Here is a 13,068-nt window from a genome sequence, read left to right on the forward strand (position 1 = left end):
TAAGATGAAGCCACACTGTGGAGTGAGATTTGCACCTTACCAGATAGACTCTCGCTCTGATCATGTCGAAGGCAGTTAACGTTGGGATAGGGAATTCAGCACAACATAAACACGATCCCAGGGAAGTCAACACTGACCTCAGCCCACACCTCAGGGCCATGAGGAAACCACAGAACTAGCACTCTTGACTTAAGGCATGACAGAAATCACAATGCTCACAGCAAATAAATTAATGATTTACAATCAGATTTATGGGCGGATGAAACTGGAGTGCCTAGAGTAGATCAGTGACCTCAGTTACCTGACAAATCTTTCAACTTAAAGGAAACAAAACACAAATGGGGCCCTCTGTTGCCACAGTGGTTAGCATGCCAGTGTGGCATGAAGACCCAGGAGCCTCGCACCAATGTGGTCATTGTGAGTTCAAGTCCAACTCTCTGGCTTTACATGGAAAGGTCTGCAGCAACCTGTTGATGGCTGTGAGTGTCTTTCAGGCTCTGCCTGGTTTCCTTGGCTTCCACCATAATACTGTATAAGTGAATTTTTGTTTACTTCAGCGTAAAACACCAATCAAATAAATAAGTAAACAAAACACAAAAATGTGAAGTATGTCAGATTTTCTTAACCCAGTAAAATGCATGTGAAACTTTGGATTCGACAGTGGTCTTTTTGGACCATAATGGGATCACTGATGCCACATCAGGTTTTTGCCAATTAACATACATAGGCTGCTGGATTTCATCATTATACAAGCATATAGATATAGATCGATGAATGTGTTCACTGAATAGATCTTGAAATATTTCAAGCAAAAAATATGGATGTGACGTCGGTAATACCTTCTGGGTCAATACAAACCATAGTAGAATCTGACCTTGGGATCAAGAAGCCATCTTAGACTTAAGCCAAAATTTCAAATGATTTTAAAATTGTTATTTCTTAATTAACAAGGTCAAAATACTGCTTGACAGTGAAAATTCTGGACAAATTATTGTAAAACAAATTTCAGCTAAAATAACAGTACCAAGTTTAATTATTGCAATTTTGACAAGTGTAAGTTCACTTCGTAATCCTGGGGCCTGATAATTTAAAACCCATTTAACTTGGATGGAAAAATCCTAAAAAAAATGTGCAACAGACTATTTTCCCTAACAGTTTAATTGTCTTTCTTGTGATACATACTTCATGTCATTGTTTTCTTTGCGTTTAGTCATAGACATGTTCTACAATGTACTTGCAGTTATTCCCCCTCCATTCCTCAAAGTGGAATCTCATGTTAGAAATGGGCCACAAAACTCTGTTCACCAGTGGGCTCTACACAGTTTCCTCCCACCTGCTGCTGTTGTAGAACAGAAACATTCTTGAGTAGGACATAAACCACCAATCAAAAAATCAAATCTGTGCTGAAGAATAACCCCCAAATCAGTCACCAGTATATGAATGTCCCTAAATACATATTAAATATAAAGTTCAAACTTCTCAATCAAATTATGTATACATTTAGATTGTACTTCACACTTTTGTCATATACATGAACAGCAACATTTGCAAGCCTATAAAACTGCTGACGGATAAAAATATTATTTAATTTGCTCATCACAGTATAAGTAATTTTATTGGGTGAAAATCTTAAATACATAATTTACATTATATACTTTATGCGGTATATACATGAGTACATCATTATTGATTGATTTTTTGTCATGTTTATTGATCCTTTGTTGTTTAATGAATCTTGAGAGTACTCAAGAATGTATCACTTAGTGTAAAAAAAAAAAAAGCTCTTCTTTTCACCCAGCTTGATGGGAGAAGTAGACCTATACAAGAGTGGCCATATAATGGATAATGGTGACAAAGTTGTATGTGTGTGGTGTCTGTAGTGTTGTCATTCGCTACTATTTTCCAAGTTTGAAGGTTCGGGGTCACAGTATTCTGAAGTTGCCTTTGCACAACAGAATGCCAAATAGTGCAAGTCTCTATTTGTCAATAAATTTTAGCCTTGTGATGTAACTTTCGATGTGTGGAAAATTAACAAAAAACTTCTCTGAACCTATTGTATATAAGGTGTATGTAGTGTTCTACATGTTCCTTTCCAGTGTTCATACAGATATATGTAGCATGAACAGCTGAAAATACAACTTAAAATCTCTGCCACACAAACAATCAGTGAGCCTTCCGTGTAAACACAAAATTATGCACTTATTGTTGACCTTAATTACACACTGTACAAAGCACTATAAGTTAGCCACTAATTGATATGAGAAATTCAAACAAGAGTTCAGGCGAACACAACATACGCCCCAACAAATGCATTCGTTCGAAATATATAAAAGAATACCAGCAGCACTATGGTGAGTATAACCCCTGAGGGTAATCTTCATGGGTGTTGATGATAGGTGTGTTGTTACCATAACAAATGCGTAAGTGGACAAATGTGTCCGCCAAAAATGAAACTTTATGCAGAAAACAAAAAATTGGAGTTGTAGCCCAGACATGAACTCATATCTATTTGTATAGTATACATAAGGAAATGGCAATCTGGTAACCATGACAGCTGGCGAAATGGACAAATGTGAGTCACAACATATCATCTGTGGATGTATGTATCCACCAAAAATTAAAACTGTATGTAAAAAAACAACTGGACATAAAGCCCATACATGAATACAGACGAACAAAATCACTATAACAAAATGCATGCTACACCTAACAGCACGGGTGTATGAAAAGTTTAAACAAGGTTTATGTGCAGTATTATTGTCAGCAGCATGGTGTAACTACATTATACTCTCTTTCACCAAAGGAAGACCATACATAAAACTATTTTCAACAATTGTTAATAATCGGTGAATAAAATGCATGTACAAAAATAATATGACTGACAAGAAGTTCCTTAATGTCATTATTAACAAATCCATTGGTATCAAATAATTAACCAAAAAAAAAAAAGCATCAATATTTGCAAAAATACACACCACCAATGGAGGCCCCTCTTGGAGGGGGGGGGGGGGGCACAGGCTCCAATTTCGTATCTACAATATGCCATTTGACAGATGATTTCTTTAATATTTCTGATAGCATTTTGCAATCAGGCTGACAGTTTGTATGAACCACCTAGAAATCTGACATTTTGTCAAAATTTATAAAAAACACACCACCTGAAGATAACTTAGCCATGATGCACAATTTCACAAAGTTTTCAATTTGTTATTAAAATGTTTATATTCTACCACAGATCATAAGTGTATAGATGAACAAAGAAGAATTAAAAAAATACTAATTATACCGGCTGCCAAAAGAGGTGGTTCAAAACTACAAACAACCATTCAGTAGCCTGATGAATGTCCCAAAGAAAGAAGACCTTTCTTATGTTAGAAAGGACACCTGTATTACTTCACTCAAAACAATACATGCACATATCGAAGCCTTGCGAATTTCTAACAATAATTTCTTGGGAACAAATCTGCCCATTTTATATGTTGATGAAGATATCTCTCAATACGTTTTGCAAACTGAATGTGCCAGTATACTGTCAATCAACACATCCCTCTTACCAAATGCTTCGGTGTTTAAGATATGCATGTATTCTACATGTATCGGTATCAGCTAGTTTTTGGATCAGCTATCGCTTTTTCAGGATCACATGTAAAGGAAATTGTGATCGCATACCTAGTCCCAGATTCCACTTTTTCTACATGGTGAAGGTTTTCAGATCCAGACGTGAAAAAAGACACCCGCCCTGAAACAGAATGACAAAATCTCAGCTAAGAGAATGACGTAATATGGCACACGAGAAACCTCTATGTAGTAATTCTGTGGTAAAAAACAAACAGAACATCTTGATTTATTTGATGGGTCTGATGTCACACTCGAGAAATTTTCGCTTACATGACAGCAATCTAGTTTTTTGGGTGGAGGAAGCCAAAGTGTCTTGGAGTGCCTTGATCTAAAAGACCTAAAATTGATCTAAAATTTTGTGCACAAAAGCGCATTTTTAGAGGCAAATAAATTAAATTTACAATTTTCCAGTAAAATATCACCCCATGTTACAAGCAAACCTCAAAACACTTCTAATACCGATAGAACTTTTAAAATCAGGACAAATGGGCAAGTTAGTCATGGACGAAATTTGGTCATTATGGCCATTTAGGGTACTTCGTGTAAGACCACCTTGAAGAGCCACAGGAGTGCTGTCAACCACTTATTTGTACCAAGGTCCACGGAATGAAGGAGGCAGTGGAATCTCAAACACACTGTGTCTGAGCAGCTGAAAGCCAAACATCTTAATCATTTGTCCTACATTTAATATGCAGAAGATCTGCTGTCTGTGGGTGAAAAATGACATGTCATGCGCAACAGCATCCAAGCTGAATTTAAATCCCTAAGCCATACAGTAGTTTTATGAGGAACAATAATGAGGTAACTCTGAATAATTATTACTTATTCAGACTTACCTGACTACTGCTATTCACAGAACTCCTCTGTGGAGTTTGTACAACCCTCAGAACCACAATTACACCAACTATAAAGGTTCTGAATTAAACTGAAACACTGATCTAAATGTCATCATTATTTTTATTCACTGCTGCTCTTCACATTGAATTTAAGTTTTTGTGTGTTGTGCAAGGATGAGTGCAGTCGTAAAACTCCCAGCTTCAACAGCATTGTATTTATAACAAGTTGGCATTTAGATATGAAGAATGATGAATCCAAATGTTTTGAGGAAAGAAACAATAAAAATTTCAATACAACTGTCCTGGGTGATTACCTTTTCTGGGTTCCACAGTCATATTTTGAGCTTTGTCAACAAATATAAACCTTCCCCCTGTGAAATCTTTACCATAGTTGGTCAAATACAGGAGTGATGTGTAGTGGAAAGAGCCGTAGGTTTCCTGTGAAAAAAACAGCAAATAAGACAAACTCTTTGAATAGGAGGTAAAATGTTTTCAGCAGGTTAATGGTAAATACTGTCATTCAGAAAATCTGGAAAATCTAACGGGTACGGTATTACGATTAACAAGCCTACCAGTAGGCCTACACAACAAACAGAATACTATATAAAAGGTGCAGTAAAGTTTACACTACATGACTGTACTCTTAATAAATGAACTCTTCTCAATCTTCAATCGAATTTCAACTGAGCATAATACAAGTGGGCATATTTATACTTGCATCCTCCAGAAGCATTGTCAGATTTTGGAAGTGGGCTAGTGGGCAATTAACAATGGCTGGTATTTTTATGAGCAAAACCTTGCAAGTATGAGGGTGCCACTACTAGACTAGACTATACAGTATCTGTATAAAGAAGATGTTTGTTGTCAACATGAGGACGCCAGTTGTCATGTGTAGTATAAGCAGTATCACTGTGAAGACCTACACGTGCTTGTCACCATGAGAGTGCCAGTCATGTGCAGTCTGAGCAGTATCACTACGCGAAGACGTAACTTGTCAACTCAAAGGTGTCAGTCGTCATGTGCAGTCTAAGCAGTATCACTACGAGAAGACGTAACTTGTCAACACAAGGGTGCCAGTCATCATGTGCAGTCTAAGCAGTATCACTACGCGAAAACATACCGTGTCAACATGAGGGTGCCAGTCGTGCAGTCTAACCTACAGTATCACTATGTAAAGACATGCCCTGTCAACATGAGGATGGCAGTGGTCCTGTGCAGTATCACTATGTGAAGACCTAAACATGTGCCTTGTCAACATGAGAGTGCCAGTCGTCATGTGCAGTCTAAGTAGTATCACTACGCAAAGACGTAACTTGTCAACACAAGAGTGCCAGTCATCATGTGCAGTCTAAGCAATATCACTATGCGAAGACGTACCTTGTCAGCATGAGGGTGCCAGTCATGTGCAGTATAAGCTACAGAATCACTGTGAAGACACACCTTGTCAACATGAGGGTGCCAGTCATCCTGTGCAGTCTAATCAGTATCACTACCTGAAGATGTAACTTGTCAACACGAGGGTGCCAGTCGTCATGTGCGGTCTAAGCAGTATCAATACGCAAAGACGTAACTTGTCAACATGAGGGTGCCAGCCGTCCTGTGCAGTCTAAGCAGTATCACTACGTGAAGAGTGAGTGAGTGTTTGGAGTTTAGCGTCGTACTCAACAATTTTTCAGTCATATGACGACGAAGGAATCATTAGGGTGCACGTACGTGTAATGTGCCTCCTTGTTGCAGGACGGATTTCCACCGCTCTTTTATTTAGTGCTGCTTCACTGAGACAACTTACCGAAGGCAAGTAAGCCGCTCCGCCCGAGCCATTATACTGATACTGGTCAACCAGTCGTTGCACTATCCCCTTCATGCTGAACGCCAAGCGAGGAAGTTACAACTTCCTCTTTCTTAGGCGTGACTCGATCAAGGATTGATCCTGGATCTACCGGTCCCGAAGCGGGCACTACGTGAAGACGTAACTTGTCAACATGAGGGTACCAGTCGTCATGCGCAGTCTAAACTACAATATCACTGTGTGAAGACGTAACTTGTCAACATGAGGGTGCCAGTCGTCCTATGCAGTCTAAGCTGCAGTATCACTGTGAAGACATGCCTTGTCAACAAAAGGGTGCCAGTCGTTCTGTACAGTCTCAGCTGCAGCATCACTATGTGAAGACATGCCTTGTCAACATGAAGGTGCCAGTCGTCTTGTGCACTCTAAGTTGTACGATTATGAAGACATATGTTTTCAGCATGACGGTGACAGTAGTCATGAACAGTCTAAGCAGTATCACTATGTGAAGACATACCTTGTCTACATGAGGATGCCAGTCATCATGTGTAGTCTAAGCTGTACAAATATGAAGACATACGTTTTGAGCATGAGGGTGCCAGTAGTCATAAACAGTCAACCTTGTCAATATAGAATGGCAGTCGTCATATGCAGTCTAGGCAGTATCACCATACGAAGACATACCTTGTCAAAATAAGCAAAATTGACACGTGAAGACATACCTTGTCAACATGAGGGTGCCAGTACTCATCATGTATAGTCTGAGCAGGAATGGTTGTCATTCTTGAATAAAATGTTGGTTTTGTTAAAAACAACTTTTTGGCTGGAATGTTGAATTCTTTGGCAATGGTCTGATGAATCCTGTTCTTTACATTGCTGAAAATTCAAGGATCAGTCAGATTTTAACAACAGGCCTTGCATCTAACAAGGAATAACATTACACAGAAAGTTCAAATAACAACACATTTAGACAATGCTTATACCTTAAGTTATTTTAAACCCCAAACTGATGCATAAGCCAGAGAAATGGTATAACAACACACACACAAAATTCCACACACAATATCTTACTTGTACAAAATAAAATCCTCTTCTGTAAAAAGGTCTTCCTTCATCCTTTTCAACATCCTTTAACATCAAGATAAATTAAAATAGTCAGTCATGAATTTGTACATATACACATACATTTCAAAACTTTTCATACCATACACTTCTCAGTTTTCTTCATGTACCTGTTGTACAGACTATGAATAAAACATAATCCTGAATAAAAGCGATGAGAGACTCAGGGATGAGCTACACAAATGGTCCACATCAGAGTAGTACACATCGTTTGCTTCTGTGATATTACAGTGCTTGTGTACTACTGAAGAGTTTCTATGAGCACACAGACTGATAATTGTGACGTAATAATGGAAAGAACAAAATAGCTCATAGCTTCAGACTGTATCATTATAGGCTAGAAGCAATTTTATGAGTTCCCTGTTTAAATTAGATCATTACCTCTTTCCTCAATAAGCTCTGACATTGAATATAATGGACTAACCCGTATTTTGAAGTTCTAATATTACTACCACTAACTTGTACATTAGAAGCTTATGTGAGAGTTTACTTACACAAAAATGTTGATATACTCTGTTCCTTTTGACAAAGCACCGGAATGCAAATCTAATATTGATGCCTGACGAAGAGAACAATACTTCAATGAAAGCATTTATACCACAAAAAATAAAAAAAGGTATTTTCTATATTCAATGTAATACATATTTTATGATTTTCACATGTTCATTAATAAAAACAAAAGCTATATATATGCTGTGACTGTTATATTAGACCCTGATGTAGGCGAAGAAAATAGAATGAATGTATATATATGTTTAACATGTTTAAATATGAAATAATTCTTGTTCACCATTAACCTGGGCCATCATGTAACTGCACGAGTAAATCATTTCATCAACCTACTTTATGTGTTTATATTTAATGCAGATGCCAATCTTTTCTCAGATGAGGGAGGGGCCTCCGAGGCTGAGGTGGTTAGCACTCCAGCGCGGCGCAATGACCCAGAAGCCTCCCACCAATGCCATACGTGGGAAGGTGTGCCAGCAGCCTGCGGATGGTCGTGGATTTCCCCCAGGCTCTTTCCTCCAGTTTCCCCCCACCATAATGCTGGCCGCTGTCATATAGGTGAAATACTCTTCAGTACGGCATAAAACACCCATCAATTTGTAAGGGTACCCTTACTGGAGTTATTTATTTATTTATCTGATTGGCGTTTTACTCAAGAATATTTCACTTATACGACGGCGGCCAGCATTATGGTGGGTGGAAACTGGGGAAACCCACGAGCATCCGCAAGTTGCTGCCAGACCTTCTCATGTACGGCTGGAGTGGAAGCCAGCATGAGCTGGACTTGAACTCACAGCGACCGCATTGGTGAGAATCCTGGGGCATTACGCTGCGCTAGCGCTTTAACTGACTGAGCCACGGAGGCCCCCCCCTTATTAGAGAGTAAAGGTGAGAAACAACTAGCTTGTGTAACTCTCAAATCAGTGATAGGCACAAGATCAAACAAATAACCACAAAGAAGTTTGAATGAGTTCAATACATATTTTAACAAAATAGACTAACAATACAATCAACAATAATATACAAAACAATACAAATATATATCTATATAAAATCCAAAATCCAAATCTGGATGGAAAATTCTGGCTTCCTATGGCGAATCAGTCCAAGTAATATAGAGTGAGTGAGTGAATGCTTGGGGTTTAACATCGTACAGTAAATATGACTGCTCTCAAATGGATTTGAGTAAATAACTGCTCACAAGTGGACTTGAATGAATGACTGACTGTGAGCTTCACCACTCCATTGCTCATATTTACACACTAACGTAAAGAAAATTCTGGATGGTTTGATCATAAACATGTTTACAACACTGATACATATTTCCAGAATGTATACTATATGTACAATGACACTAAACTCATAAACAGTGAAGCCAAAAGAATGCTGGACTGAATTACAGCGAAGGCTATAATGCAGGTCAGACACTGACAAATTTAAAAAAAAACAAAAATAATGAAAAAATAAAAAAATATAATACAATGTTTAAAGATGGGGTTCTTAACAAAAGAAAAAAAATTCTCAGATGACTGAATATTCACTTTGATGTTTTGATACTTACACCTCCACTTGAGCCGCCTAAAGCTAGTCCTTTCATGCCAATTCTGTCGAATATACATAAAAGATAGTCATTTGCATACAAAACCAAGTCACAAGTAAATATTTCAATAAAGATTAGAGGTTTACTTCTTATAATTTACAGAATTATAAAAGCCATTATCAAGTATGATAAGTCAGTTTGGCCAAAGTTTATTAAGTGACATACAGGTGTTCATTCAAGCATATTCTGAAAGCATTATTAAAGCCCTGAAATTGGCCAATCCAAACAATGTAGTTTTTTCTCCAAAATCTGAGTATAAATATGCATAAATTCCACATGAGAATTGAGGAATTAGGGTAGTGGTAACATATTGCAATCACTCATTTTACTTCAAGACACTGGTATCTTTTGTTGATGATGTTGATGATGTTGATGCAATGAGTATGGGATGATCTGCATGAAGCCATCAGCAAAGCATTTCATGAATTGTAAAGCAAGTTTCATCTGATGTAATTTATCAAATTCGTATATGGCGCTCACTTGGTTTTTACCTTAACAGAGCATCAGATTCTTCATCAGTTAACAAGTTGTCCGCAACAACCCTGCCACATTTTTTGGGCAAACAATCTGAAATTCAATCAATGAAAACACAATGGCACTGATCAAATAAACCAGAGGATAATAGTCATTGTCCGTGAAACTCATACGTCACTTTCTACATTTTCCTTAGATCACTGCCACCACTATCAAATTTTGTATAGAAATCTTGAACAGCCCTAAGGTGATCTGGGTCATGCCATCAAGACAAAAACGAACACTTGAAACAATTTTAATGACAAATGCTGGCAAAATAGTTTTGCGACAGAACATGGTGAGGCTAATCCTAAATAAGCCCACGTGTGTCACACAGGCTCTAAATGTCAAGCTTGTCTAGGGGTGACACTGATCTAGAGTGGCACATGTAAGGTGTATGATTATCAGTGTAACTGTGCACATCTAACTGATACTACAGCAAATGAAAATTAGGACTTCAGACATTATTAAAAAAGTAGAGTTAAGAGAATGCCTTTAAAAAAGACAAAAAAAAAACAAGTAATTTTTTGAATGGGTGATATACAGTGCTCCCTAGAATTAACACTCATCTGGACCCAAACGATTCATATCGTGTTATAATCGAATCCGTGCAAAATCGAATCCTGAGAAGACAAATAATTGGTAATGGCTGGAAAAAAAACAGAATTCTGAACAAGACTGATGACAGCGGTACTGTATGATACAAAATATACACAAGAATTTAAGGTACTTGTGTTGAGTTATCTGGTTTAATAAAATAATAACAATTATAAAAATTCTTGCATGTTAACAACAATAGAAAAGTCAATGGCAACATTATATGTGGTGGGCTTTAATAGCATGGCATTGATAGCAGGGAAGCAAATCGGCTGAAATCACATTTGTTCCTAGACTCCCGCTCAAGCACATCTCATTGTTTACCCAGCTACTGCAGGATTTCGATTCTCAGCATAGCTTTTATTTGTCTTGTGATCATTTTGATACTGGTACAAAGACAAAAAAAACTGGGGACACCACACCATCCCATTAATTTTGATTTCGCGGTAAATGTAAATTCGAGAGAGCAGTGTAGTTAATGATGCAAAGTTCAAATTTAAGAAGGGGGCATAACTGCCATGAATGTAAATGGTGTTCTTTTCTCTAACTAATGTCACCACGAGTGTTAAATCCAAATGAAATGTCAAAACTTGCTCCTTTCACCAAAGTTAGTTAACTGCTATTACTTACCAATGAATTTAGTTTCTTTCTTGTAATCATCAGAACAGGGAACTTCATAGTACGCTCTTTCATAAGTTGCATCTTGTTTTGCAAATTGCACCAAACTGCTACTGCCAAACTGAAGGTAATCTAAATAGGTATAAATCAAAATAAGGAATCCCAATCCCAATATGCCAAAAGTGCCAAGAGAGACACAGAAGAACAAACTGGTTGTTTTCTGGCAGCTTTTTTCGCTTATAAATCCACTCCTGTAAACATAAAGAAAAGGCATAAGTGGCCTACACACAGTGCAATGAAATCAAAATGTCAAAGTCAAACAGGAAGTTTGAGTAAGCACAGACACATATAAATCAAATTATGTACACACAGATATTTCTAAAGTATGTCATTTCAAAATGACACATTAAAGTTAAACATATCCTTGATTTCCATAAACCATGTTTAAACTAGAATGTGGATGTCCGAAATAACCCTCTTCCAAAGCCTTTTGGCTATGTGATAATGTATATATGTGATAAGCATCCTTATGCTAATTATAAGTACCTGAACAGGGTCTGTTGATTTGTTGATTTGAATGTCATGAAAATTTAGAAAGCACACACAGGAAAGATGTATAAAAAATTTTAAGGAAATCGGTGCTGTACACTCGAAGGGATTGTGCCACAAAAAAATCACTTCTGTTAACTTGTGAGCACCGAGGGTTACTTTGTAAACACTGAAATGAAGGGCAGCAAAATCATGCATGAATGCACAAGTTTACATCATGGGTAAGAGTGAACTTTAAGTAGGTGGAGTTGCATGGAAAAAATCATGTCTGCAGGTAGAGAGAGAGACAAAGATCACAATACGTCCCACCCTTCCAGGTCACATTATGTGCATTATGATGACATTGGATGAAGCATGCTGTTTACTGGAGTTATCTCCTATGGCACACATGCTTTGTAGTCTTTTGGCATGCAAAACCAAGTTGTGTGTCAATTTTGATTTGATTTGATTGGTGTTTTATGCCATACTCACTTATTTCACTTATATGAGTGTGGCCAGCATTATGGCGAGAGGAAACAGGGCAGAATCCAGGGGACACCCACTGCCATCCAAAGTTTAATTAATTGCTGACTGACCTTCTCATGTCAACCTGAGAGGAAGCCAACATGAGCTTTACTGGAACTCACTGTGTGTGAAATGTCACTTTACAAACTCAACAAACTACAGTATCGGACGGAGAGAAGATTCCAACCTCTTTTTTTTTTTAATGAAATTATGGACAGTATGTGTCGGTATGTAGCTCAACGTTTGTTTTGACAGATTTAAGTCCGCTTTATATGCAACCTTAGACAAGTAATATAAAACAAATACTGCATGTTCCTACAGTGGAATGATGTTCCTTGAGGTCGGCAATCTCCGAAAAAATGAGGTATAAGGCCGTCGAAATTGTAGAGCGCATATTTGTGCTGTGTTGTACTTTCGAAGGAGACACGTGCCTGTATGTACCGGAGGTGCGAGTTGGCAGAACTCTGGTACTACTCCAATAAAATCAAACAGCACTTTGTATAGCTCTACCCTGTATTATTGGGTGTAGAGGTGCATTTATGTAGAGCGAGGAAATTAGTACGATAAGTTTATTAGTAATTCGTAAATTTGGCCTACGCTCTCAACCGTCTCAGCAAATCATTTTACGTGTGGTGGTTTTCCCATAATATCACATCTTGGCATTGGCAGTGTGTTTTTGTGCATAAGTCTAATCACCTTTTCCTAACTTCTCCCATCTGGTCACCTAAATTTCCCCTGTGGGTAAGATGTGGTTTCCTTTTAGCGGTCGGCATCACAACGTGGTCTCGGTCAAAGATGTTTTGGAAGTACTACTTATT

The 13,068-nt window shown here is 37.8% G+C and overlaps 1 protein-coding gene across 2 annotated transcripts; it reads right to left on the reverse strand.

Annotated features, from left to right (window-relative positions):
• Nucleotides 1-2: 2 nt before the first annotated feature.
• On the reverse strand, nucleotides 3-13,039 carry LOC135470461 (2-oxoglutarate and iron-dependent oxygenase domain-containing protein 3-like). Of its 2 annotated transcripts, XM_064749435.1 has the most exons (10): nucleotides 12,947-13,039; nucleotides 11,210-11,448; nucleotides 9,961-10,036; nucleotides 9,431-9,473; nucleotides 7,857-7,921; nucleotides 7,312-7,368; nucleotides 6,963-7,116; nucleotides 4,769-4,892; nucleotides 3,670-3,739; nucleotides 3-1,339 (listed from the first exon to the last, which is right to left on the reverse strand). In XM_064749435.1, exons 1-10 carry the CDS (start codon nucleotides 13,021-13,023, stop codon nucleotides 1,315-1,317), a joined length of 930 nt encoding a protein of 309 aa, XP_064605505.1. In that variant the 5' UTR covers nucleotides 13,024-13,039; the 3' UTR covers nucleotides 3-1,314. The 2 variants fall into 2 exon arrangements, with proteins under 2 accessions (XP_064605505.1, XP_064605497.1); XM_064749427.1 differs by lacking the exon at nucleotides 3-1,339 and having other exon boundaries at nucleotides 3,002-3,739.
• Between the last annotated feature and the right edge of the window lie 29 nt (nucleotides 13,040-13,068).

Source organism: Liolophura sinensis, chromosome 1 (assembly GCF_032854445.1).
Source record: "Liolophura sinensis isolate JHLJ2023 chromosome 1, CUHK_Ljap_v2, whole genome shotgun sequence".
NCBI classification, from domain to species: Eukaryota; Metazoa; Mollusca; class Polyplacophora; order Chitonida; family Chitonidae; genus Liolophura; species Liolophura sinensis.